The 26,363-nt window shown below is 43.3% G+C and overlaps 1 protein-coding gene across 6 annotated transcripts in view; it reads left to right on the top strand.

The window, feature by feature from the left end:
- EFCC1 (EF-hand and coiled-coil domain containing 1) overlaps nt 1–26,363 on the top strand; it is a 94,525-nt gene that overhangs the window by 54,911 nt on the left and 13,251 nt on the right. For all 6 annotated transcript variants that reach the window (XR_005601047.1, XR_005601048.1, XR_005601049.1 and 3 more), the window contains exons 3-5: nt 17,955–18,100; nt 22,470–22,605; nt 23,328–23,493. Coding sequence is in view for 3 of the 6 variants with exons in the window: in XM_039546340.1 (XP_039402274.1) it covers nt 17,955–18,100; nt 22,470–22,605; nt 23,328–23,493 (448 nt within the window). In the remaining 3 variants the exon portion in view is untranslated. The remainder of the gene's footprint in view (nt 1–17,954; nt 18,101–22,469; nt 22,606–23,327; nt 23,494–26,363) is intronic.

Here is a 26,363-nt window from a genome sequence, read left to right as displayed (position 1 = left end):
TCTACTCAACATGACACGCTAGTATGCACAATGCTAGTGTCAGTAGAACCTGCTATAGAAGCCCACAGGCAATCCACAAGCTCTGGGGGGGTTCTGGGGCAGTTGTGAAACCATCAGTATAACATGTATTATGTGGCATCACTGAGTGGACATAAGTGATCCACCATTGTTTTCCCAATGCACTGACTGAACAACAGAGAGGAAACTTGGTTTCCTAGATCTTAGGTGGGAATAGTACACAAAGGGGAGCACTAGACCCTGTGAGCTCCATTTCCATGACAAGAAAGAAACTTCAGTCCATCTTTATGGTTCGGACCTCTGAGAGAAGTTATGCAAGCTTTAGGGAGCTCATGTCAAGGGTTCTACAAGTGAGTAATGTTCCTTAAGAATAGGGATATTTACAGTTTCCCTTAAAACTGCACTATGCGACTCCAACTCACAGACTTCCAGTATGACTATCTGAATTTCTAGCTAGCGAGGTGTGGCACAGGAATTTTTTGTTCCACTCAAACAATATCTGGAAAGTATTTCTTTTGTAATGTCATAAAAGAATTCATTAAAGGGACAACAGAATCTAAATGACCATTCAGAAATGATAGGCGTTCATCCAAGACAATGTAGTCACTGTTATCCATCAGATTTTTAAGCAGTCTATTTCACTACATACATACTCAAAATTTCACCACAGTACAATACAAATTCTAACCACATCTAAGTACAGAGGTTACCAAAATTACCACCTCTGCTTAGTGTAGTAGCAGGTTGTATGACAGTTAGTAAATACATCTTCCATTAAACAGCACAAGTCTTTAAACTAAATATTATAAATAAGTGATTTAATAATAATAACGGACAACCTTGTTGGCAATCTAAGCAGGCCAAGGGCTGAATAATCGCAAAGACTGAACTATCCTCATCTTTAAAAGTTTTTCCTTCAGTTAAGTGTTGAGCCACAATGGAGCATAGGAAAGTTTACACTGTTGCTCTTGGTGCTATATCTGTGCTACAGATAAAGAATTTCAGTCAATAGGGTTGTCAGTCTGGCACCTTTCATCAGTGCTAAACGCTCACATGCTCTCGCTCTCTCTCTCTCACACACACACAGAGGGTGTATGTAATATAAATAGTTAATTGATTGAATGAACAGTATTATGCTGCTGCTGCCAAAAAACAGAAAAAAAAAGGGGTAAATATGCTGGGTTGCATTAAGAGAAGTGTCATATGGAAGACATGGCAGGTAATTGTTCCACTCTACATAGCACTAGTGAGGCCTCAACTAGAGTACTGTGTCCAATTTCGGGCACTCGTGTTTTGAGAAGGACACCAACAAATTGGAGAGAATCCAGAGGAGAGCAAACAAAAATAAGAGGTTTAGACCAATGAGAAAGTTTTAAAGAATTGGGCACGTTTAGTCTAGAGGAGAAAAGGCTTAGGCAGACATGATAACAGTCTTCAAATACATAAAAGGTTATTATAAAGAAGATGGTGTCCCACCACGGGTAAGAGAAGAAATAATCAACTTAGTTTGCAGCAAGGGAGAGTCAAATTAGATATGAAGGAAAGCTTTGGGTAGTTAAGCAGTGGAACAGGTTACCTAGGGCAGTTGTGGAATCCTCAACATTGGAGGTTTTAAAGAACAAACACCTGTCTAGGTATACTTAATCCTGCCTCAGCGCAGGGTGGGGTTATGGGGCTGGACTAGATGACCTCTTCATGTCCCTTGCAACTCTACATTTCTGTGATAAAACTACAATAAAACAAAACAAGTTGCAAATTCCTGCCCCCAAAAGTTAGGAAATACCAGAATTAAGGATGCCTGTGCAACCTTAATTCAGCCCCCTAGTGTGTATGCATTTTGATACAGTCTTTAATTACAGGAACACACTATTTTTTCCTACAGGACCCCTGCCTCATTCAGTGTGTAGGATGGATGGTGCTCATGGAAGGAGCAACTATATTAATTTCCTCCTGGGTTTTTCTATGGTGCTTATCACTATAGTATCTGATGGTTTCACAAACATTAATGAATTTATCTTTGTAACTCTTCTGTGAGGCAAGGGGTTATTATTATCCTCATTGTACAGAAGGTGAATTGAGACATAAAGATTAAAGTCAAAGGTGCCCACTAATTGCAGATCCCCAATCTAAGATGCCTAGGAGCTGATTTTTCAAAGTAATAAGTATTATATAGCACTTTACGTGTTCAAAGCACAGCTCCCATTGACTTCTGTTGCAAGTGTGAGTGCACATCAGACACCAGGGTCTCAAACTGGACACCCACAAAATGAAGAATATGATTAGTGACCACTTGTGAAAAGTGTGATTTATGTGACTTGTCCAGCAACACAAAGAAACTCTGGCAGGCAGAGGCAGGGATAGAATCCACTTCTCCAGAGTGTCATTCAACTGCCTAAAGCATGAGATCACCCTCTCTCTTCTTGTAGTCCCCTGCCTTCCTCACTACATAGTATCCAACTTCTGCAACAAGGGAGGCAGGGGCATTATGGACAATGTATCTTTGGGGATGGAAACATTCAAATCAATCCATTTTTGCTCTTTAGCAGATGCTACTGTGGACAATACATGACTTGCGTCTACACTGTAATTTCATTATGCTGTGCAAAGTGGTTCAGTATAAGACCCTCCCTTATTAGATGACTCCACATTAGCCAGCTGGTGGTTATAGCTATTAGAGCCCAATTAACAGAGTACCCCCATCTGGTGGCTACATTTGCTCTGAGGGCATCATGCATGTTACAGCTGAGACTTGAACTGGGACCTTCATGAACCAAAGGCTGCCACTCTAACATTTGAGCCAAAAGAGCCAGCTAGCAGGAGCCAGGCTAACCTTGTCCCCATAAAAGCAATCGCTCACTCCTATATGTATGGGGAAAGAATGTCATTCCCATCGGACAGCCAACCCCCTCCCTAGGCTTGACAGCCCAAGCTCCCTGCCAAGCCACAACTTCAAAGAGCTGTCTATTCAGCTATTTTTGGAGCACTCGCATGAGCCCCGCTGACACAAGTCTGTCAAGCCAAGCTGGGAGGCTCATTCCAAAATGCTGTGTAGACGTACCGTACCTCGTGTGACGTGAGCCGGTCGCTCCCCCCTCCGTCTCTCTCTGACCTTTCGGTATGTAGAGAGCTACAAGAGCGCAAAGCATGATTATTCTCCTATCTTATGCTATCACACGTGGCAGCACAGCCTGTTACATTTGCTCATCTGAAGGCACATGCAGACAAGTAGAATGACTGAGCAAGAAAAGTTGCAGTCAGCAAGGTCATTTTCCCAAGAGTTTTCTTTAAAGTGGCCCTGTGCCTTATTGACTGCACTCTATTCAAACCCTGCTGTGAATAACAGTTTTCTGTTTTCTTCTGCTTATGTTAATCTATGTTAATTAACAAGAAAATTAGCACAAGCAGAAGATAACAAAGACAACCCAGAATTATGACCCTTATTTCAGAGACCATATTTCCCCTCGTGACAGTTTTATTCACAAATCATTAAAACTGCAAGACTTCTAGTCTCCCTCATTTTAGCTACTGCACCAAAGACTGCTAAAAGTAAACAAAAACTGCCCTGTTTTTAGGCATTTAAAACTTGGCCCTAAAAGACAGACTAAAACTTAGCATAAAAGGTTTTAATTTGTTTATTTGGGGTGGGATGCAACAGAGGTTTAAAGAAAACTTTTGGCCATCTTTGGACCGTGACAGTGGAAGGAACTTGAGGCTGGGATTTGGAAGAGTGCAGAGCTGCAGGGACAGCCTGCTCAGGGAGTGGAGGGCATCAGCTCATAACCCCCTGAACAATGTTTGGATCACTCTGGATGGGCTGTGGGAGGTACGTTTGTGCTATTTCAGCTGGAAGGAAAGGCACTGCTTCTTGGGGCTTTTAAGAATGTGGGAGGGAGAAGGGAATCCTGACAGACCACACACCTATTTAGCTCCAATATGAAGCTGTACTATAGTATTTGAACTGCTTGATATGTGTTGAGAAGCAGTAAATATATGGTGGTAATACATAATCTCTTAAAGGTATGGTTCCTTCCCTATTAGAGATGCCCAGAACTAAAACCACTCTGTGAAATCCCTGAACTTTGAAGGTCTGGATAAAATGGTAGCAGGATGAGTCCTAATTTTAGCTTTACAAAACCAAAAATGCCTTCTCTTTTTCCCACCTCTGAAAGTATATAGTATTTTCACATCAGCATATACTGCTATGTACACACACAGACACACAATAGAGACATGCATTCTTTTAGGCAATATGGTTAAGAATCTGCCTTGAAGCAGTTAAGAATCTATAATTACGATGCCAAACAATTCCCTAGAGCTAGCTTTGGATTAAACAAGAAAAATTTGGTCAGTGGCAAAAACAGGTGCTTTGTGTTGCGGTTAGAAGTTGCCGTAACAATGACAGGAGCACTAATTGAAAGCCAATTAGTCACGGACATTATTCTGAGGTCCAACACTTTGCAAACTCTCTGCTCTTGGATTTTCCCTCTCTCAAGCTGCCCATTATCCTCAGTACAAAGGCCTTAAAATGAATGTGGACTGTTTGACTGTCACTATGGAAACCTTGCCACAGCATGGTACACAAATGCTTCCCTGGAATCTTCAGAGCCACTTTCCCCTGTGATCTTTGCCCCACACAAATGTGCAGTTTATTCACTCCTCTCCCTATTGATGAAACCCTGTTAGACGGTTTGTGAATACTAATGAAAAAGACTTGAACCCACCCTTTAAAAAGTGTAACTTCCTCTGAGGAGGCTTTATTAGGGCAGTACAAAGTGTCATGGTTGGGCTGCTTAGTCCCACTTGCTTAAAACTCGGACACCTCTGCACATTCAAAATTAGTGTCTGTTTTGTGTATTACATTGTGCTGCTGCATAAAGAACTTGCAAAGAAGAACTGTCTAGTGGTTAAAGCACACACTTCAGAATCATAAGATCAGGGTTTTTGCTTTATTCTGTCCCTGACTCGCTTTGCCATGCCCTTGCCCCTTTCCACCCAGTGCTGCATCAGTTATAGTAAACATGCTGGTATTGGGGCATCCGCTGTGTATCCCACCAGTGTGAATTAGGAAGCATGAGTAAGCACCCATGAAAAACACTTCTTTACTGCTTGACTTGGTCCTATTATGCAGCCTAACCAGGAGGGGAAAATCAAGTCAGAACTTAGCCCGTTACTTGAATCACTCTCCTAAGGGAATTCAGGGTCATGTGGCAATGTTAAAAAAAAATCACAGAAAGGCACACTTTCTTCCAACACTGAGCAAGACATTTTATTATCCCTAAAGCCACTTTGTCTCTTCTGCTTCAGTGCAGAGTTTCTGTCTAGAACCTTCCTCACTCTCCCTCAGACCTGGCATCCTGCTACAGTTGTAAAGAAACTAGGCACACATCCTTGCAGGAAGATCAGCAAACATTAGCTGTCCCCCACTTGCTCTGTAAACAAAAAGGCTTGCAGCTGTACCCCTTTGATCTTGAAAGTAGAGCTGGCTGTACAGCGGCTCAGACTGTTCCATACCTTCTCCCATTTCAGTCAGTTTTTGAATTAGAAATGGTCTTTATACATCTTCAGCGTTCCCCCTTGTCCCTCGAACAACATGCTGGGTCCCTGACACAGGGCATCATCTTCAGTTTATTGGTCGACCGAGCCTTTTTCCTTTATCCTGCCCTGGTTGCTTCTGACCATCAGACATATAATGCTGGATCCCTAGCAAGACATTCCAGAACAATGAATAATGCCCCTCCCCCCCATCCTCTGATATTTAATCCAGATTACGTGATCAAATTCAAAAGATTTGTTGTTGGTTTTTTTGGCTGGAGGGAGAGAGTAGATTACCAGATGAACATGAGCTCCCAGTGTGACACTGGCCAAAAAGGCTAATGCTCTTGGCTCTGCCAGAAGCTGGGAATGGGTGACAGATGGATCACTCCAAAACTCCTGTTCTGTTCATTCCCTCTGAAGCACCTGGCACTGGCCACTGTTGGAAGACAGGATACTGGACTAGATGGACCTTTGGTCTGATCCAGTATGGCCGTTCTTATGTTGTTATGCATAAACAGGGGAATCTCACACAGGACTAGAGAGGTTATTTTACCTCAGTATTTGGCACTGGAATAGTGTGTCCAGTTCTAGTGCCTATGATTCAAGAAGGATGTGGATAAATTGGAGATGGTTCAGAGAAGGGCCACAAGAATGGATTAAAGGGTTAGAATACATGCCTGACTGTGATTGACCTTCTGGTATCTATTTAACATAACAAAGAGAAGGCTAAGGGACGATTTGATTACGGCTTGCAAGTACCTACATGGGGAACTGAGGTTGAATAATTAGGCTCTTGAATCTACCAGAGAAAGGTATAGCATGATCCAATGGCTGGTTGAAGCTAGACAAGTTCAGACTGGAAATAAGACAATTGTTTAACAATGAGGGTAATTAGCTATTGGAACAATTTACCAAGGATCATGGTGGACACTCCATCACTACCAATTTTCAAATCAAGGTTAGATGGTTTTCTAAAAGATACACTGTAGGAATTATTTAGGGGAAGTTCTCTGGCCTGCGTTATATAGGAGTTTGGATTAGTGATCATAATGGTCCCTTTTGGCTTTGGAATCGATGAATCTATGAAATAAGATTTATTTGAAATCTCCATTTGTCAACCCTGTTACTGCTTCCCTTGATATTTCAGTCTAATCTGACACAGAAGAGCCAAGCAGAATAGCTTGGGTCTTGCAGCAAAGTAGGTTTTGGGCTGGGGGTGCAGAACGGCAAAGAGTGGGTAGAGGATAGAGGATAGAGGGTAGAGATAGTTAATGAGGTGGAAGAACTGGGGGTAGGAAAAAGCAATTTTTCAAAACAAAAATGAAATGGCAAAGATATTTTAGAGAAACCAAAATGCAAGGCTTTGAAGTACCAGCATGGATGGATCTATGCTCCCTGATTCACACTTCAAATCAGTCCAAATTCCTTGAACGATGGGAGTTGTCATTTCTCCCCCGCCTTCAGGAAATGAGCCTTTCTAGAGCGGTGTGCAGTCAGTACTGCATCATACTTTTTATTCAGGGCTGAAGAAACAGTAATTGGCCTTACAGCGTTTGGGGAAACTGAGGCAAAGAGGTTAGGAGACTTGATGCAAGCCCCAGAAGTTGATGTCTGTTCTGGGATTTGACCTCCAAAGTGCCTAATTCTCAGTCCCCTGCTCAAAACTCAGCTCTCTTTCTAGTTTCACAGCTGGCATTCCCAAAAATGACAGAACAAAGATGTGCCTTCCCCCCCGCCCCAGTTCCTGGGTTGGGCAGAAAGATTAAATAAAACACCTTGCCTGTTGTGCTCCCCCCCCAAGTGCTTCACATTTGGGGGTACCTGATCATACCTATATGCTTTCATCCCATATCAGGAATCCCTGTCCACAAGAAGCTGAATTTATCTTTAACTTTGTAGTTCAGAGGCTAGTTAGAACATTCTTTAGTAATAACTATAGCAGAGCTAGGCAACCTATTGCACGTGTGCCGAAGGCAGCACGCGAGCTGATTTTCAATGGCACTCACACTGCCCAGGTCCTGGCCACTGGTCCGGGGGGCTCTGCATTTTAATTTAATTTTAAATGAAGCTTCTTAAACATTTTAAAAACCTTATTTACTTTACATACAACAATAGTTTAGTTATATATTATAGACTTATAGAAAGAGACTTTCTAAAAACATTACAATGTATTACTGGCACGTGAAACCTTAAATCTGAGTGAATAAATGAAGACTCGGCACACCACTTCTGAAAGGTTGCTGACCCCTGAACTATAGGAAGAGTTCAAGATACTGTTTAGCTTCATCCTGAATCTCATCTAAGCAGAGACAGTCAGTAGTGCCAAACCATGACAGAGCAGAGTTTTATGGAAATAATTATTTTTATTAGTAAGCTCTTGAATGTGCATAGGGCTGAAAGCTAAATTAAAACCAGATCTCCAGATGTGAAACACCATAGCTATCAACATTTCCCAATTCACCAGCCCGACACTCACCCACATCTATGAGAAAAGATTTTCACACTAGTGGAAGATGCTCGATGGTTTACAGGTTCAAAGCTTAAGCAGCAAATGTACAGCATAGTGCAAGCCACTCTTTTAAATGCAAAACTAGCTTTAATAATCTCTAAAGCAGGGGTGGGCAAACTACGGCCCACAGGCTGAATCCAGCACATCAGGGCTTTGGATCTGGCCTGTGGGATTGCCTCTCCCATGGCTCTGTGGGCCCCACACCGCTCCCAGAAGCGGCAAGCACCACAACACTGCAGCCTTTGGATGGAGCAGGGGAAGGGCTCCGTGCGCTGCCCTCACCTGCAGGCACTGCCCCCTGCAGTCCCCATTGGCCGGAATGGGGAACCGCGGCCAGTGGGAGCTTCGGGGGAGGTACCCCCAGGCAAGGGCAGCACACGGAGCCCTCTGCCTCCCCCCTTCTCCAGGGGCCACAAAGACCTGGTGCTGGCCGTTTCCGGGAGCAGCACGGCGCAGGGCCAGGGCAGGCTCGGGGGGCCTGTCTTAGCCCCACTGCACGCTGTGGCCACCCCAGAGCTGCTCCAGGTAAGCGGTGCCAGGCTGGAGCCCACACCCCAAACCCCAACCTCCTGCCCTGAGCCCCCTGCTGCACCCCGTGCCCCTCCTACACCCCAATCCTGTGCCCTGACCCCCTGCCACACCCCACACCCCTCCTGCACCCCAACTCCCTGCCCTGAGCCCCCTGCCGCACCTCACACCCCAGCCTCCTGCCCTGAACTCCCTACGGCACTCTGTGCCTCCTCCTGCACCCCAACTCCCTGCCCTGAGCCCCCTTGTACACCCTGCACCCCTCCTGCACCCCAACCCTCTGCCCTGAGCCCCTTCTTGCACACCACACCCCCTTCCACACCCCGCACTCCCTCCTGCACCCCAACCCCCTGCCCTAGCCCTACATTCATGGCCCTGCATGCAATTTCCCCACCCAGATATGGCCCTCAGACCAAAAAGTTTGCTCTCCCCTGCTCTAAAGTGCAAAGGGGCCTGTCACAAGGCAGTGCTTCTTCCCAGCTTCCAAACACACTCTGCCCCACTCAGCTTCCTTTAAGAAGGCTTATTGTCAAAACTATGGTGACCACTCACCTGTTCCCAAAATACCCAACGTTCTGGCACTTCTGGGAACAGCGTGGGCCGACCCCTGCCTGCATGACCTCGTCCCGCCACCAGCATGACCATACATGGTGCATGCAAGGTCATGCTACACAGGGGATGCCATTTTCAGCAGTGCACTGCCCTGCCCCCATCGGCCTGACCTCACATGTGTGCAAAGTCACACCAGTGGGGGCAGAGCCATCCACTGTTCAAAAAGGCATTCCCCCATCAGATACCGGACAAAACTACATCCGGTGTTGTCCCAGTACTGGACAGAGGAAAAGCCAGCCAAAAAAGAGGCCTGTCCAGGCCAAATACAAGCAAGTAAAACAAACAGAAATAGTCCTGTAGTTCACCCTTTGACCTAGTGTTTCACAGCCTCTCCTCCTGGGAGGTGATCCAGCTTCTTGCATTTCTTCCACTCCCAGCCAGTTATTCTCCCTTTCTGGAACAGATCCAGGACAGCCTTCCAGGGCCCCTCCACAGGATTTAGCTCCTCTCCCCGCAGGCACAAAATGACCCAATCACTCCTCCTCTTCCTGCCCTCTGACAGTCATTGTAGCCAGGGGCGGCCGGCAAGCACCGGGCTGGGCGCGGGGGGGGGAGGGGGGGGGGCGGGCGCGCGGTTTGCTCGCCGCCCGCCGCCCTGCCTGTGGTCCCCACGAGCGGGGGGACGCGGACCTGCCGCCGTCGGCGCGTCGCGCGGTCCCCGTCCTCCCGCTGCTCTCCCCGCCGGAGCCCCGCAGGCATGCAGTCCGCTGTCCCCCCCCCCGGCCCCGACCTGCCCAGGCATGCGGCGGGAGCTCGGCGAACCAACCGCCCCCTCCCCAGGGATGCCGAGGGGCCGGGGGAAGGGACCCGGGGACTGGGGAAGGGCGGCGCAGCGCTCCGCGCTGCTTGGGGCAGCCTGATTTGTAGAGCCGCCCCTGATTATAGCCCCAGGTGTAGCCTTGCCCCCTTTAATTAGCTCAGTTGGGCCCACCTGCTTTGACACACAGGAACTGGGTACTTACAGGGACCAGCTACCCTGTAATATACCTCCCCATTTTTCAGAGAAAATAAGCCTTGTTGTTGTTTTTTTGTCTCGACCTGTGAGATGCCATATTGGGCTTCTCTCATCCCCACCCCAAGCCAAAATACATTTCAGAAAAGGTTCCATATAATAGAACCCCATCAAGGTTGACCCCCACATTTTCCCAAACCAACCAAAACCTTCCCTGCATTTATTTAACGTAACAAACCAACCATATGACATTACACAAACAGAGAGAGCACAGAAGGTTCCCCAAGTCCCATGGACCCTAACCCAGTCTCACAGAAATAAACCCCTAATCCCCATCCTTCTGAGTCCAGTGCAGTACAGCCAGGGTCTCATACTCAGCCTCGCATAGCATAGTCAATATACAATCTCATCTTCTCCACCTGGACTTTGAGCTCACTGCACCCACAAGTTTTTCAGTGTCTGCACACAGAGTTTCTAACTCAGTCTCAGATTCATTGACCATGAAGATTAAGCATCCTCTTTCCTCCTGAGTGAACCACAGGTCTGTTGCCCGTTGCTCTCTCTCATGCCTGGGGTTCTGTAACATGCGTCACATCACTTCTAATTGTTCTGCGAGCTCCCCAGATTTCAGGACGGAAGCCATAAAAATTAGGGCTGTCAAGCAATTTAAAAAAATCACAATTAATCGTGTGATTAAAAAAATTAATCACGATTAATCACACAGTTAAACAATAATAGAATACAATTTATTTAAATATTTTTGATGTTTTATACATTTACAAGTATATTGATTTAACTTACAACACAGAGTACAACATGTACAGTGCTCACTTTATATTTATTTTTATTACAAATATTTGTGCTGTAAAAAACAAAATAAATAGTATTTTTCAATTCACCTAATACAAGTACTATAATGCAATCTCTATCATGAAAGCTGAACTTGCAAATGTAGAATTATGTACAAAAAATAACTGCATTCAAAATAAAACAATGTAAAACTTTACAAGTCCACTCAATCCTACTTCTTGTTCAGCCAATTGCTCAGACAAACAAGTTTGTTTATATTTGCAGGAGATAATGCTGCCCACTTCTTGTTTACAATGTCACCTGAAAGCGAGAACAGACATTTGCATGGCACTGTTGTAGCCGGTGTTGCAAGGTATTTCCGTGCCAGATGCGCTAAAAATTCAGATGTCCCTTCATCTTCAACCACCATTCCAGAGGACATGCTTCCATGCTGATGACTGGTTCTGCTCAATAACGATCCAAGGCAGTGCAGACCAACGCATGTTCACATTCATCATCTGAGTCAGATGCCACCAGCGAAGGTTGATTTTCTTTTTTGATGGTTCGGGTGCTGTAGTTTCCACATCGGAGTGTTGCTCTTTTAAGACATCTGAAAGCATGCTCCACACACTGTCCTGAACAGATTTTGGAAAGCACTTCAGATTCTTAAACCTTGGGTTGAGTGCTGTAGCTGTCTTTAGAAATCGCACATTGGTACCTTTTCCTTTTGTCAGATCTCCAGTGAAAGTGTTCTTAAAATGAACAACATGTGCTGGGTCATCATCCAAGACTGCTATAACATGAAATACATGGCAGAATGCAGGTAAAATAAAGCAGGAGACAGACTACTCTCCCCCAAGGAGTTCATTCAAAATTTAATTAAAGCATTATTTTTTTAACTAGCATCATCAGCATGGAAGCATCTCCTCTGGAATGATGGCCGAAGCATGAAGGGGCATACGAATGTTTAGCATATCTGGCACGTACATACCTTGCAATGCTGACTACAAAAGTCCCATGCGAATGCCTGTTCTCACTTTCAGGTTACATTTTAAATAAGAAGCTGGCAGCATTATCTCCTGTAAATGTAAACAAACTCGTTTCTCTTAGCAATTGGCTGAACAAGAAGTGGGACTGAGTGGACTTGTAGGCTCTGAAGTTTTTCATTGTTTTGTTTTTGAGTGCAGTTATACAACAAAAAAAATCTACATTTGTAAGTTACACTTTCATGATAAAAATATTGCACTACAGTACTTGTATGATATGAATTGAAAAATATTATTTCTTTTGTTTATGATTTTTACAGTGCGAATATTTGTAATAAAAATAATAATAAAGTGAGAAATCAATATATTTGAAAATGTAGAAAAACATCCAAAAATATTTAATACATTTCAGTTGGTGTTCTATTGTTTAATAGTGTGATTAAAACTGCGATTAATTGCGATTAATTTTTTTAATCATGATTAATTTTTTTGAGTTAATCGCGTGAATTAACTGTGATTGACAGCCTTCATAAAAATAGGTATTTTTTGTCTCTCTTCCTGTACTGGAGCCCTGCTTCCACCCTTAGCCCTTTATCTGGTCCTCTACCATTTGTTCAGCCCTGTCTGGGTCTTCACAGTATCCTGCTGGGATTGAGACTTTGTTTGGGTTCCTACCAGCCTCCTTAAAGGTGGCAATTTTGCAACAGAAAAGCTTAAAAAACAGACTCCAATGAGAAATGGCTGAGCTTGAATTAATATGCAAACTAGATACCATTAACTTGGGTTTGAATAGAGACAGGGAATGGCTGGGTCATTACACATATTGAATCTATTTCCTCTTGTTAAGTATCCTCACACCTTCTTGTCAACTGTCTAAAATGGGCCATCTTGATTATCGCTACAAAAGATTTTTTTCTCCTGCTGACTATAGCTCATCTTAATTAATTAGCCTCTTACAGTTGGTATGGCTACTTCCACTTTTTCATGCTCTCTGTATATATATCTTCTTACTATATGTTCCATTCTATGCATCTGATGAAGTGGGCTGTAGCCCACGAAAGGTTATGCTCAAATAAATTTGTTAGTCTCTAAGGTGCCACAAGTACTCCTGTTCTTTTTGCGGATACAGACTAATATGGCTGCTACTCTGAAACCTGTCATTCCCTAGTATTTTTCTCTACTTCAAGACAGGCCAGTTCTTGCTATAGGATTAAGCATTGCTGTTTCTTTCTCAGCCTCCCTCTGAACCCAGGCTAACTTTTGTTCCGAACATACTGTTTAATAATCTTTTCCCATAAGTGCTTACCTCCTCCAATTCTTATTGGAAAGATTTAAGCTGCTCCTGCAGGCCTTGGGGATGGTCGCGTGCTCCCTTTTCACTCCCCCTTCACCATCCTTACTCCAGCTTTCAGCCCCTTATTTCCTTTTCCAGTCAACCCCAGACCCTCCCTGTCCTGGGCTGTTCTACTTCCTGCTGCATGAGGGCTGAGAAACCTATCCATTATCTCCCCAGAATTATTGGCAAGGGTAGCTCCTTGACCACACCCATGTGCAGCTGAGTTCTCCGGCCCTGGATCTCCAGCTCAATTTCTGCTATGGGGTAGACATGGGTCTCACCCTGGATACATGAGATGCATACCAGCAGATGTTGGTCTACCTTGTTGGTCTACCCTCACCTCATTTTCTCTGACAAGAGTGCACCTACAACCTGAGTCTATGAGTTCCTCAATCACCACTTCTCCCAACCTACTGATAGCATGTATGGCCAAGCCCCCTTAACGATTCCAAATGGACCCCGACCCTAGACTGGCTGTATTAACAGCCTCGATAATCACACTCACACACAGACTGGACATTCTTGTCTGAAATGCCCAGGCTGGCCACATCTGAAGCATGCCAAGGGGCCCCCTTTCCCACCCCCAGGCGTGTTTCCATTAAATTGTAGAACTACCTGGGGTCTCTGGAGCTCTTGTGTATCCCCCAACTTTTGGCCACTTGAGGTCTTCTGCCTAGGGAGCTTCCCTCAGTTTGCCATACCACCCAGCCGCTTGTGTCCCTCAGCCTCGAAGAAAGTCTCTATTCGTTCAACAGCTTCCCTGACTGAGGCGGCTGAAAGTGCCTTACCCTGCTCTGGCTCCCATAGGTAGAACCTTTAGAAACTGCTCCAGGACAATTTGGTCCATGATCCTTTGTATCGAGCTGGTCTTTGGAGCAGACCCACCAGGCTGCAAGGTCCCGTAACTTCTGGGCCACTACCTATGGTTGTGCTCGTCACAGAAACGAAGCAACTCAAAATCTGTGTTTATATGCCTCAGGACTCCACCCTAATCGGTCCAGAATGGCTGCCTTCGCTACCAGATAGGAGTTTACCTGTTCATCATCACTTGCTTCCCAGTAGACTGCCTATGCCTCAGCCATCAGGAATAGTGCTATGTAGGCTGCCCATGTCAATTCCTCCCAGCTTGTTGTCCTCATCACTCTCTCAAGTGTTTGGAAGGCCTTGTGCTCATCTTCTGGTCCCAACTTCACCAGGCCCGGGGCCAGCCACCTCACTGTCCCATCACCAACCATGTTGCCTGCCGTCTCTTGCTCCAACTGTTTATGTAACAGTTCTTAAAAGTGGGCTTCTTGCCACCCTCTGTGGTGCAGCAAATTGTGTCTCCTGATGTTTCTGCTGGTTCACCATCATTTGCATGAGCAGAGCCCGAGTCTGCTGCTGCAGTTCTTCTTGCCACTGTATCGCAGCTGTCTTGCTGCTGCAGCCCCATTACTAACAGGCAGATCACCGCCTCCATTTTCCCCCTTATTTCCCAAACTGTGTGGGGTCACTCAGTATTGCAGGTGGGGCTCTCTCTTCCCTGGGCACCAAAGGTCCACTTCACTCTTCCTTTGTACCAAGGCCGGATCGAAGTGCCCACATTCTCCACCATACCTCACAGGGCAGGGCTTCTCCCCAGCTTCCAAACACATGCTGCCCCACCCCATCTTCTTTAAGAATGTTTATTGTCCCAACACAAGCAAGTAAAAAACAAACAAACAGTCCTTTAGCTTACCCTAGGGTTTCATAGTCACCCCTTACAAGGGTTTTTGATGATCCAATATTTTTTTTGCAGTTTTCCAGTCCCAGCCAGCTCTGCTTCTTTTCAGGAACATTGGGTCCAATCCAGGGCAACCTTTCTGGGCGCCTAGCCCCTTGCTCCACAGCCCCACCACCAGCCCTCTCCCCCCAGGCACAGGCTGCCCCAATCACTCTTCCTCTTCCTGCCCTCTGACAGGTCTTTATAGCCCTGCCCTTGTTTAATGAGCTTACTTGGGCTCACCTGCTCTGATACAGGAGCTGGGCTTGGTCTATTCACAGGGACCAGCTAGTCTGTGACAGGCCCAAATCATGTAAATGTTCCAAACAGGGCCCAATCCTCCCAACACTACCAGACGTAGTGCTTACTGCCATTGAAGCTTTTGTAGGAAGTGTTTGTAGAATCGAGTACTAGATTATTTTTGTTTAAAAGTTGAGGGAAAGGTTGCATTCTGAAAAATAATATATAATATACATCCCTTATAAACAAAAAACACTCCATTCCACAGTAAATAGCCCAGCACACTATAGCTTACAACAGTGGTACTAAAGAGCATCATTGCAAAAATGACTGGTAAATTGGGCACCCAAAAAATTGAGGTGCTCGAAATAGAGTGCGCCCAACCTTGAAGTGGCCTGATTTTCACAATGTGGTTGCTCAGAACTTTCTGAAAATCATACATCTTTAAGGTATCCATAGTCAAGATATGTGCCCAAATGTGAGGCACCCAGAATCACTAGCCATTTTTTTAAATCTTAGCAACGTTTATTATGCATTCAAGAGGGCAGTAGGGGAACCTGGCTTCACTTACAGATGCTGCTGATCCTCTTGCTCAGAGGGTTGGCGAGAAGCCTTTTTCAAACTTCTAAACAGAGTTATATTTTAGCTATTTAGAAAAACAACATTTTAGTCTGAGTTTTCTCAGACAATTATTTTAAACAAGCCTTTCAACAGAAACTTTTAAGTAATGCCTTTGATGTGTTGCCCTGCATTTGAATGTTGTGAAAAACATCTGAAAAAAAAATATGGAAATCATTTGGATTTTAACTGAAAGCTGTACCACAAACTAACCTTTCACAACCTAAATGATTGCCTTATTTTAAAAGGACTCTTATAGATTTCAAGATTATGATTTAGTACAGAACAAATGAATGGCAGGTCCCATTCTAAAGGTTACCATTCTCCTCTATTTTGATAGGAAAGCTAACTGTTGCTAAGCTAAGGATCACTGTAGATCGTAAATGAAATACATCGTTTGTTTTTGCACACCCAACACTATTCTTGGAAGCATTTTTTTTAGCAGTTTTATTCAGCTGTTTCCCTAACAGACAGCTTTAAATAATGCCCTTTTCTGTTACATTTTGATCTACTTGCCTGGTGCGCGTGCACACACACAAGGAGCCAGAACTGATGTAGTTTCTTAGAAACTGACAGCAGCTGTGTTAGATTAAACAAAAGCTCGCCATGATACTTATCTTTTTAACCTGGCACCAGCCTTTGCATTACTCTATATAGAGTTTTGTATCTAACACTTGAATGTATGCATATAACTGTGGGAAGTGTTTGAAAGGCTTGTATGAAAAGATCGTGTTACAAAACTGTTTTAGTAGGACCAATTTTCTAAGTGTTTTGCTCTCATTTTCTTTTGATATATGTTTAAGAGAGTGCGTTAAGTGCAAGGAATATTCCAGCTTGCATGGAACAAAATCAATTCCCCAGACGTATTTGAAGAGATTTATTAAGTAAAACTCCTGGATTTGGTTTGCTTTCATATACATTTAAATAAGAATTCTTGTGAGCTGTGAACCATCTCTCAACAGGTAAAGTGCACAACAGCAGCAATGAATGATTTAAGTTAGAAAACGTCCTAGTGAAAAATATGAAATCTATCTATATATTTTTAAGTAAAGCTATGGGAACCTAATTCTTGAACATGAGCAGCAAAGAAGCAGTGTGGTCATTGGAACATAGAAATTGCCAAAATGGATCACACTGACAGTCCATGTAGTTCCATATCCTGTCTCACAAAGTGGCCAATATCAGATGCTTCAAAGGAACATGCAAGAAACCTTCAAGAGGAAAATTATGGGATAATCAGCCTATAGGGGAAGTTTCCTTACATGTATTTTTTGCTTTTGTATTATTTTAGATGCAGCATGGTCTAGGGCAAGACACAAGCTCTCTGCTTCAGTGTCCCCATGTATAAAATGAGGGTAATACCTGCCGTAAGTGGGTATTATGAGGTCTCATTTATCTGTGTTTGTGATTTAAACCTGTGAAAAGCAATAGCAGTGCTAAGTATTACTGTTAATATTACACTCCATTCAGTCATTCCAGTGCAGAGGACCCCTCACAAAGTCCTAGAGATACTTAAAACCTTGCTTAGCGCTGACTTTAAAAGCTTAAGTGGGGGTTAAGTTCCCTGAAGAGCCTTGCACCAACTCTGCTCAACAGGGTGAATTTCAACTTTGGCCCAGTGCTTAAGCATGTAAAACTGACATTTATAAACCTAAGCACCAACGTAAGTGTCCAAATGCAGGATTTGCTGCCCTGAGTAGGGGCCCACATTGGAAAAATCAAGCACATAATCAGTGTCAGTGAAGAAGGCAGATTTTATGGCCAAAGTAGACTGTGTCCGCACATGTTTTACAGACATCTTGAATTTTAACAAAAAGCTATAAGTAATGTTTGTTTAATTATTAATGCCCAAGTCCAAGAATAGTTTAATTCCATCTTCCTCTGATTCTTAATAAAGTCTTTTAAAACTACCCTCAAGGGCTGTGTTTAATAGGCATTGAAAGCAGATGCTCCTGTGCTTCCGAAGCATGTCTGAACAATTTCATTTTAGCAGAATGGTTAATGGGGCGAAGCAGCCTCTGCTGGGCACATTCATCCAGTTTACTGGAAGTTTACTAAAAGTCCATCTTCTTTCGCCTTTTCTTCTCCAGGTCAGAGGTTCTGAAGCTTCAGCTTCCTTCAAGAGGCAGCACAAAGCAAAAAGAAGGAGCAGCACTACTGGATGGAAGACACTGTTTATCTGCTGTGCAACTGGATCGAAGCTCACCCACTGGGGGAGCAGGGATGTCAGAGAATGGTATAGAGAATCCTTATAAGTGCAGAATCCGTAGTTATTCTATTTCCTCAATGATGTGTCAGATTCTCGGCAGACAAACTAATATTTGCTTTAAAGATTTTGAACAATCAAAGCCACAGACTAATTCTAATGAATTTTGAAACCTTAAACAAAAAGTCAGCTTCCCCTCAAAAAATGTCTTATGTTTATTAAAAACCAGAACATGTCACTTGTAACTAACACTCAAAAAAATCACCTGCTTCCTAGAATTCACTGGACCAGAGTGACTTTTTTTTCTTGCTTATTAGTAAGTGGTTTTAGCTGCTGTGTGAATAATACCCAAGAACGTCAAGTCACAGTTAATATTCCACACAGGCTCTTTGAAAACAACCTTATCCCCTATGTAATTTTGAATGATCCGACTGGTTTAGAGCATGTAATGCTAACTACTGCTATAAACTTGCTGTTTTGCTGCAATTTCCCCTGGGAATTGCATGTACTACTGTTTGAAAGTCTCGTAAAGCCATTAGGTCTCCCAAGACTGGCGCTAGTTAATATTTACCCAGAATACCACTAGACTTCTACAGAAGAAAGAATTATAGGGACTCTGGATGGGATGACAATTTTGTTGGCTCGTTTACATGCTGTAATGATGAGAGCCATTTAAGAAAGCTGTCTTATTATCCTAAGGTCCTTCATCCTGGTAATGGTTTATATGCCAAGTAGACAGCAATTGCAAACTTAGAGCCTGAATTTCTCTTAGTGGTGTTGGACACATCTACAGCCAAATGAAGACAAATATCAGGCTGCTTAGGAATTAACCATGAGCAAGAAATTGTGCTACAGAAGAAATCCATTGAGAAGAGATTTGAAGGTGAACAGCTAAATTTGAGGTCTGAAGTGTATGCCTGGAAGTGTGATACAATAATGCCCTCCAGAGACAGAGAGAGATGTCATTGGGGTCCTTGATTATAAAAAATGAGCAGGTATTTTGTTCTGCTAGAGTGCAGCTGTGCGTATGAGTGTCTCTAGGGGAGTGGGAATAAGAAGTGCTTCTAGCATGATTTTCTAAAGGCATCTCTGTACTTTTAATTTGAGTTGAATACAACAAAACGGCTAGCATAGACCTGATCTGATTGCTGTGTGGCAGTGACTCCGTACTACCATGTGAGAGACTTAGATTATAGCTGCACTACAGAGCTTTACAGCAGTGCAGCTTTGCCGCTGTAGCGCTGCTAGTGCAGACATTCTAAGTCGACGGGAGAGAACCCTCCTACTGACTTAACACCAGCCCCCATGAGCAGCGGTTGCTATGTCAGTGGGAGAAGCTCTCCCGCTGACATAGCATTGTCCACACCGGCGCGTAGGTCAATGTAACTTATGTTGCTCAGAGGGATGGCTTATTCACACCCAAGTTAGGTAACTTATACCAACGTAAACTAAAGTGCGTACGTAGCCTTAGACAAGTTGTTCAGCTGCACTCAGGAGATGGGTAGTTCAGAGCATGCATTGATCAACGTCTTCTCGAACAGACTGAAGGGAGGCACTTAAAAGTCTGTAGGTGGTGTCCCATCCAATTCTCTGCTGGAAAGATGATGGCCTTTACATAGGCTGTTTATGATGGGGCGGGGGTGAGCTGAGAGAGGGTGTAAATCCTCAGGTCTCCCATGGGAACATATTTGCATAAGTGAAAAGATCTTTACTAATGTATCTAAGATCTGTACACATTCACAACCACCCAATTTTTACATGTGCTATTTTAAAATCTGGAAATCCTGGATGAAGAGCTGACCAGAGATTTGCAAAATATTCAAATGCAAAATACTTGAAATTTCAAAATTTCCCACATTGTTAGGAACTAAAAAGTGAGCCCATTTTCACACAACATTTTGCTAAGGTAGGCACATTTGTAATGCAAAGACAGGCCTCATTTCCAAGCTAAAATAACCTATATTTCTAGTTTAAATGTCTTTCCTATCAAGAACGACACAAAAAAAAATCATATTAACACCTTTACAATATGAAAATAGATATTTTCTCCAGTAAAGACCAATTTGGGTGTTGAAAGACAGGAGTGACAAAAATCACTCAGAATGAAACTGGAAAGTTGCACAAACAAAATTAGTCAGCTTCACACAGCTCTAGGGTTGGCAGGTAATATGATTTCATGCATTTATTTTTGTAGGTCTTTTATAAATTTTAATTTCTCATTGCAGAAAAGTATGTGTAACTATTGTTGAACAACATGTGATTAGAGAATTAGATTGAACAAGCCTGAGAATATTTGTCTTATGCAATTTATATGGCTGTTCGGAGCACCATGAAAGAGATTTCACTTGTCTCTCTGGTTTCCAGTCCTAATAACCATAGGCAGTAAAGGACATGTAAAAGGTAGCGTCTGCTATGTCATTCTATTGTGATGACAGTAGTGGATGTGTAAGTGGACATGTTCAGTTAGAGAAAGTGGCATTTCCATGCATGGAAAAAGTAATAAATAGTGGTTCAAATGTTCAGGCATTAGGGCTGCCTGAAAGTTTGTGTCCTTTCCCCTCCATTTGTAAAGAGCTAATCTGTGTATCGCACGTGGCATATGCGACACTGACTAGAACAAACATGACCGTCTGCAAATCTTAAAGGAATTGATGTTGTTCTGTAACACCAGTGGCTCATCAACAATTCTGCTACCCCCTCAACCACTGTAACCCGGATCCCTTTTCTGTTGCACTCTATTAGCAAGATAATATAAGTGATTATGCAAAAATGTGTACTAATAATGTATCACAGATTGAAGCTCTGAAAGGAATTCTTTGTTTTGGCAGTGGGAAGAGTTCTGAAGGAAAAGCAGTTCTAGGAAGTTAACGTGCGTAGTATTAAGTATTGCAATATAAATGTACAGACACTATGTAATACTGGAGGGAACTAAGGTTTATTCCTGCTCAGCAGATGAATTATTGATTGTGATAACCCATCAATTAGGTAAATGGAACTTCATTTGAAGGCAAATTGGATTAGCATGCCATTGTCCAGTATTTTAAAAAAATAATTAGAAACCAGGTTGCCTTTTTTAATTATAGAAAATATACCTGACAGAGGAGCTGGTATCATATCATTTAGGCTTGTAGCCAGGTAAAAGATGAATGTATTGGCCTGTACATATGTGCAACAACACTGCCCTCTAATGGATAGAATATAATACATCAGACCTACCCAAATGTTTGTGATTACAGCCCTTCTGCCAATAGAGGGTGAGGCAAAGGGATTACATAACAAACCCTACCACTAGTGCCAGCTAATGGATATTGTTCTTTAAACTTGAGCAGAAGAGGTCTGTATCTTGAGGATGGCTGAATTTTATTTCCTGGACTGCGTGAACATTGTAGTTTATTGTAACAAATGCATAGGCAGCAGTCTACAGCACAGTTTGGGTGCCAACTGAAATAAAATTCAAGTCTGCAGACAATTATATAAATCTCCCATTCTCCCCTGCACAAGTAGACACAGAAGTAGCTAAGATTAGAACTCTGGTTCTTCAGTTCCTAATACACAAGCCTCTACCACTTGAGCCTTTAGCTGGTTGAAGGTGCAGATCTCATATCTTCTTTTTATGCCTGCCTCTAGAGGGCACCATCACTTGTTCATACACACAAAGCTAATACCTTACACTAAAAACACTAAGTTCCTGAACAGACGATAACTAAATGTGCACATACACTGTACTTGAAATATTGTTTAAGGTTTAATAACTTTATATTTGTGAAGAAATAAGCTTTATCGATTGTTTATACATGGTTTGACTTGCTGACTTTGTGGGATCAGGTGTGCGAGCTCATATCTTTTATTGGCCCAACTTTTCTTAGCGAAAGATACAAGCTTTCAAGCTACACAGCTCAGAAGCTTGTCTCTTTCACCATCAGAAGTTGGGCTAATAAAAGATATAATTTCACCCACCTTGTCTAATATCCTGGGACCAACATGGCTACAACAACAACACTGCAAACAACAATTGCTAACTACTGAAACCGTGCATTTTAATGATCTGACACTGCACTTTATTAAAACAATTAAAAATGAAAGACCACATTTAAATTGATTTAAACTGATGGAAATTCAGGGATTAATGCTCAGAACAAAACTGTTGCTGATGCCGCCCACTACATATTTGTTTGCAGTGGATCAAATCTTAGAACCACTAATTTTATCTCAGATGCTGCTAAAAAGCTATGGGAGTATTTTTATGCTATTATGTGAATATGCCATTTCCCTCTTAAGCATGTTAGATTTTAAAGTGATTCACTTTCACCTAAATAGATGGAGTTGAGAATTAAGTATCCAAAAGGTGATGAGCATGACCAAGCTTTAGCTCCAGCTAAGTGGCTGTTCTTTTCCCCAGTGGAAGATCAGATGTTCCGTTCTGTGGAGGGCCAGGCTGCCTCAGATGAAGAGGAGGAGAAGTGGATAGGGGACCAGCAATCCCAGGTGGCTGAATTGAAGAAACTTCTGGACAGGGTTCCCTGTTGTGGAAGTGGGTATGTTTCATGGAGATTAGTGTTTAGGCTTTGGTTGTCCCATTGCAAATTGTATCGCATGATTTAAAGATTTCAGAAGTATTGTGGCTTCAGTAAGAAGCCATACAACTATTTCACAGAAACAAAAGATAGAAATCCTCCAGTCACAGGACCCAGACTGGGTGTAATATATCCACCTGATCCTAACAGGAGTCAGAGAGGAAAGTGAGGTATTGGGGAGCGGAGGGGGAAGGTATGTGCATGTGTCTAAACTTTACTCAATGCTAGAGAAGAAAGTAAAAAGAGGTCCACATGCCAGAGGGAAATCTTTCTCTACACCCATACCCCAACATATCACATAAGTCTTTACTGCATAAACAATCATTATGGATTTTAATTCCTTCTGGGAAATCTCCCCCTACACGCCAGAAAAGATCTTTTCCATCATAATCCTCCTTCCAGTAAAGCCATGAGTGAATAGGCTTTCCAGTCTGCCCCTAGTCTCTTTCCAGCTGTACAAATGTAGAAGCTGTTAGTTCTGGCACCTCAGCTGATCTCAGCTGTCAGCTAAGAGGGGATGGGAAACCAGCATCATAGGGATCCAAACCATAAAGAAATCAATAGGTCAAAGTCACGAGTTTGAATTTATGAGATGCCAGGAGAACAGCAGGAAATCGGTCATAGCTCTTAAGCAGATTGACCTTGGCTGGGAGGTTTCGCTAACTTTTCTTTTTCAAATATAGATGTGATGACAAAATGGTGAAGAAACTGATGTCTTATTTTGGGAGTGCCAATAATGATGACCATGAGAATGCCACTGTGGAGCTAGCAGAGAGAATCACCATGTTAACTGAACAGCTTGAGATGAAAGGGAACGAAGTGAAAAAACTGGAAACAAACATGAAGGAGGTAACAAGTGCGAGGTTTACATTATTTTATGTACACACAGATTCTTTTCATAAATATTTTAAATACTCATGTTTTGTATTTACATCTAATTTCTGTTTGCGTTCAACCTTGTTGATGCCTCACCACAGTGTCATCAATTCAGGAGCGGGGCCACATCCTAGCTTTCCATGGCAACAGCACTTCCAATATGACTATTACATGAACGTCCATGTATCTGAAGGACTATACTGTGCAACACAGGCTATTTTCACAAAATTATGTGTTTAAAATTCTGTCAGATATCCATGTGGATTTAATAGCTGGAAAAGGCGCAGGACTGATAGCCCTGAAGAACAGAGTGCAGAGGAAAAAAAAACCAGGAGTACTTGTGGCACCTTAAAGACTAACAAATTTATTTAAGCATGAGCTTTCGTGAGCTACAGCTCACGAAAGCTCATGCTTAAATAAATTTGTTAGTCTTTAAGGTGCCACAAGTACTCCTGGTTTTTTTTGTGGATACAGACTAACACGGCTGCTACTCTAAAAGAGTGCAGAGAGTAGGTGCAGAAAATACAAGGCTCCCCTGTGGTATCTCAGCACTGGGTGAAAGGCTTCACATATCCTATTACCAATCTTCTCACCGGTCCCCCAAAATAACCTTTTTAAATACACCTCCAGTTGGCTCAGTAGCAGGTGCTCAACTTAGGTTAAATCTTGCAGCTCACTGACAGAAGGAAAATCTCAACCTCAGCCTTGGGGGGCTGGGGTTACCTCAATTTCTAGTGTGGACATAACGTCAAGGTTCCAAAAACACGTGCTGTCTCAGTATCTTCACCTAATCGTATTTAAATGCACAAAACCTCAGTTACTCATCTGTGTAAATGCCACCAGTCTTTCCCTGATAGAGGTATTTAAAAGTAATGAATACAGAACATGGCCCAGATAGTCATCTGTACAACAGAGGAGCAAGTAAGTAGTATATAATACAGTGAAACCCCGCTATAACGTGACCTTTGGGGTCCAAAAAATCCCATCGCGCTAAATGCGGGGTCGCGGTATAGCGGGGTTTCAAATCAGTCAGGTGGTCCCCAAAGCGGTGCATTGAGGTGCACCGCCTAGTGCCCCTGGTGCCTAGTGCCCAGCAGGGGAGAGGAGCTGTGGCCCCCCACCTGCCGGGGACAGAGAACTCCAGGGCTGCGGGCGCCGATGCTCTCTCTCCCCGGCAGGTGCGGGGCCACAGCTTCCCTCCGACTACAAGAGGAGCCGTGGCTCCCCGCCTGCCGGGGACAGAGAGCACGGGCGCCCGGAGCCCCGGAGTTCTCTGTCCCTGGCAGGTGTGGGGCCGCAGCTCCCCGCCTGCCGGGGACAGAGAACTCCGGGGCTGCGGGCGCCGGTGCTCTCTGTCCCTGGCAGGTGCGGGGCCGCGGCCTCCCTCTGGCTACAAGAGGAGCCGCGGCTCCCCGCCTGCCGGGGACAGAGAGCACCGGCGCCAGCAACCTCAGAATTCTCTGTCCCCAGCAGGTGCGGGCCACAGCTTCTCTCCCCTGCCATGGTGTTGGGGACCATTGGTACAGTATCCTACTGTATTATACTGTACCTTAAATAAGAGCCAACCTGTGATCGCGTTATATGCGATTTCACGTTAAGGCGGGGTGCGTTATGGCGGGGTTTGACTGTACCTTGGTACAGCTGAAGGGGTGGGGAGGAAGGAAAGAGGAGAAAATGTGGTCATAAACTGGCTTACAACTTGCCTGACTGGGTATAGCAATTCATTTGTTTCTATGCCAGAAATTGTGAATACTATAAAAATGTTATCACCTCACATTGTTTTAGCCTAATTTGTTCCAAAGTTTCATCTGCTTCTCAATCAAAAACTGGCTGTTTTATGCTCCTTTCCTCAAAAGAAGTTTGTGGACTTTAGTGTTTTTGGAATGATTTTATTAACCACTAAGGTCTGTTAAAATTCATAGCTTAATCTTCAACTTTTCTGCATGTTGCCACTCAGTGGCTTTATCAAGATTTCTGTTTCAAGGACATGCTCCCCCCTCCCACCCCCACACACAATGAAATTTGCTTAGGGAAAAAGTGTGGAAAATGAAAAGAAGACGTACTTGCACCTGGTACAGTGTACTGGTGATTGAATACTGTCAGAACACTAGGTTCTATGACAATGTATCCCTGTAATATTACCTAGGTTAATGGAATGCTTTGCTTCTGTGCTGCTTAAACACCAACCATGTAAAAAGCTAAATTCACTCTGTTCTTACTGATGGTGGCCATGTTTACCTCTTTTCCTTGCCTTCCACTCACACTTTTAGATGTATTCATCTTCCTTTTGCACAGCTAGGAATGTCCTGTTGCCTGCTTTATAACCTCTGCTGATGGATACGAGTTCTGTGCAACTTGCTCAGAAAAGGCCCATTATAAATTTTCAGTAGTTATTCTAAAATTCCAGAATAAAAATATCAACTTTTCCTAAAAATCATACCAAAAAAAAGAGATAAACTTCACATTGATTGTAGCATAACCACAAATTTAAAAATCAATATTTGTGAATCAATTTGCCTTTGTCATTACAGTCCAGATTACAGTCCATTACAGCCTAGCTTATTTACAATTCATCTAATGTACTGTATATCGCTGGTATGAAGGCATCATTTTAGTTGGTGGGTTAGCTTGGTGCTACTGCTGCTACAAAGCTCTTTGGCAATAAGAGATAGTGATCTTGAAAGGATCAAAGATCAGTTTTGAAAAAGTGAATGCTCACCTGAACTTTCTAAATCCACAAAAAGTGTGCAGGAAAACTCTTAATACCCTCTCTCACCAAATTAAATGCATTTCCAGGTTTAATAAAGAAATCACTGAGAACAAGCTGTCACTTTCCATGGTGT

This window comes from Mauremys reevesii, linkage group 7 (genome assembly GCF_016161935.1).
Source record: "Mauremys reevesii isolate NIE-2019 linkage group 7, ASM1616193v1, whole genome shotgun sequence".
In the NCBI taxonomy this organism is placed as follows: domain Eukaryota; kingdom Metazoa; phylum Chordata; order Testudines; family Geoemydidae; genus Mauremys; species Mauremys reevesii.
This window is presented reverse-complemented; position numbering and strand designations above follow the sequence as displayed.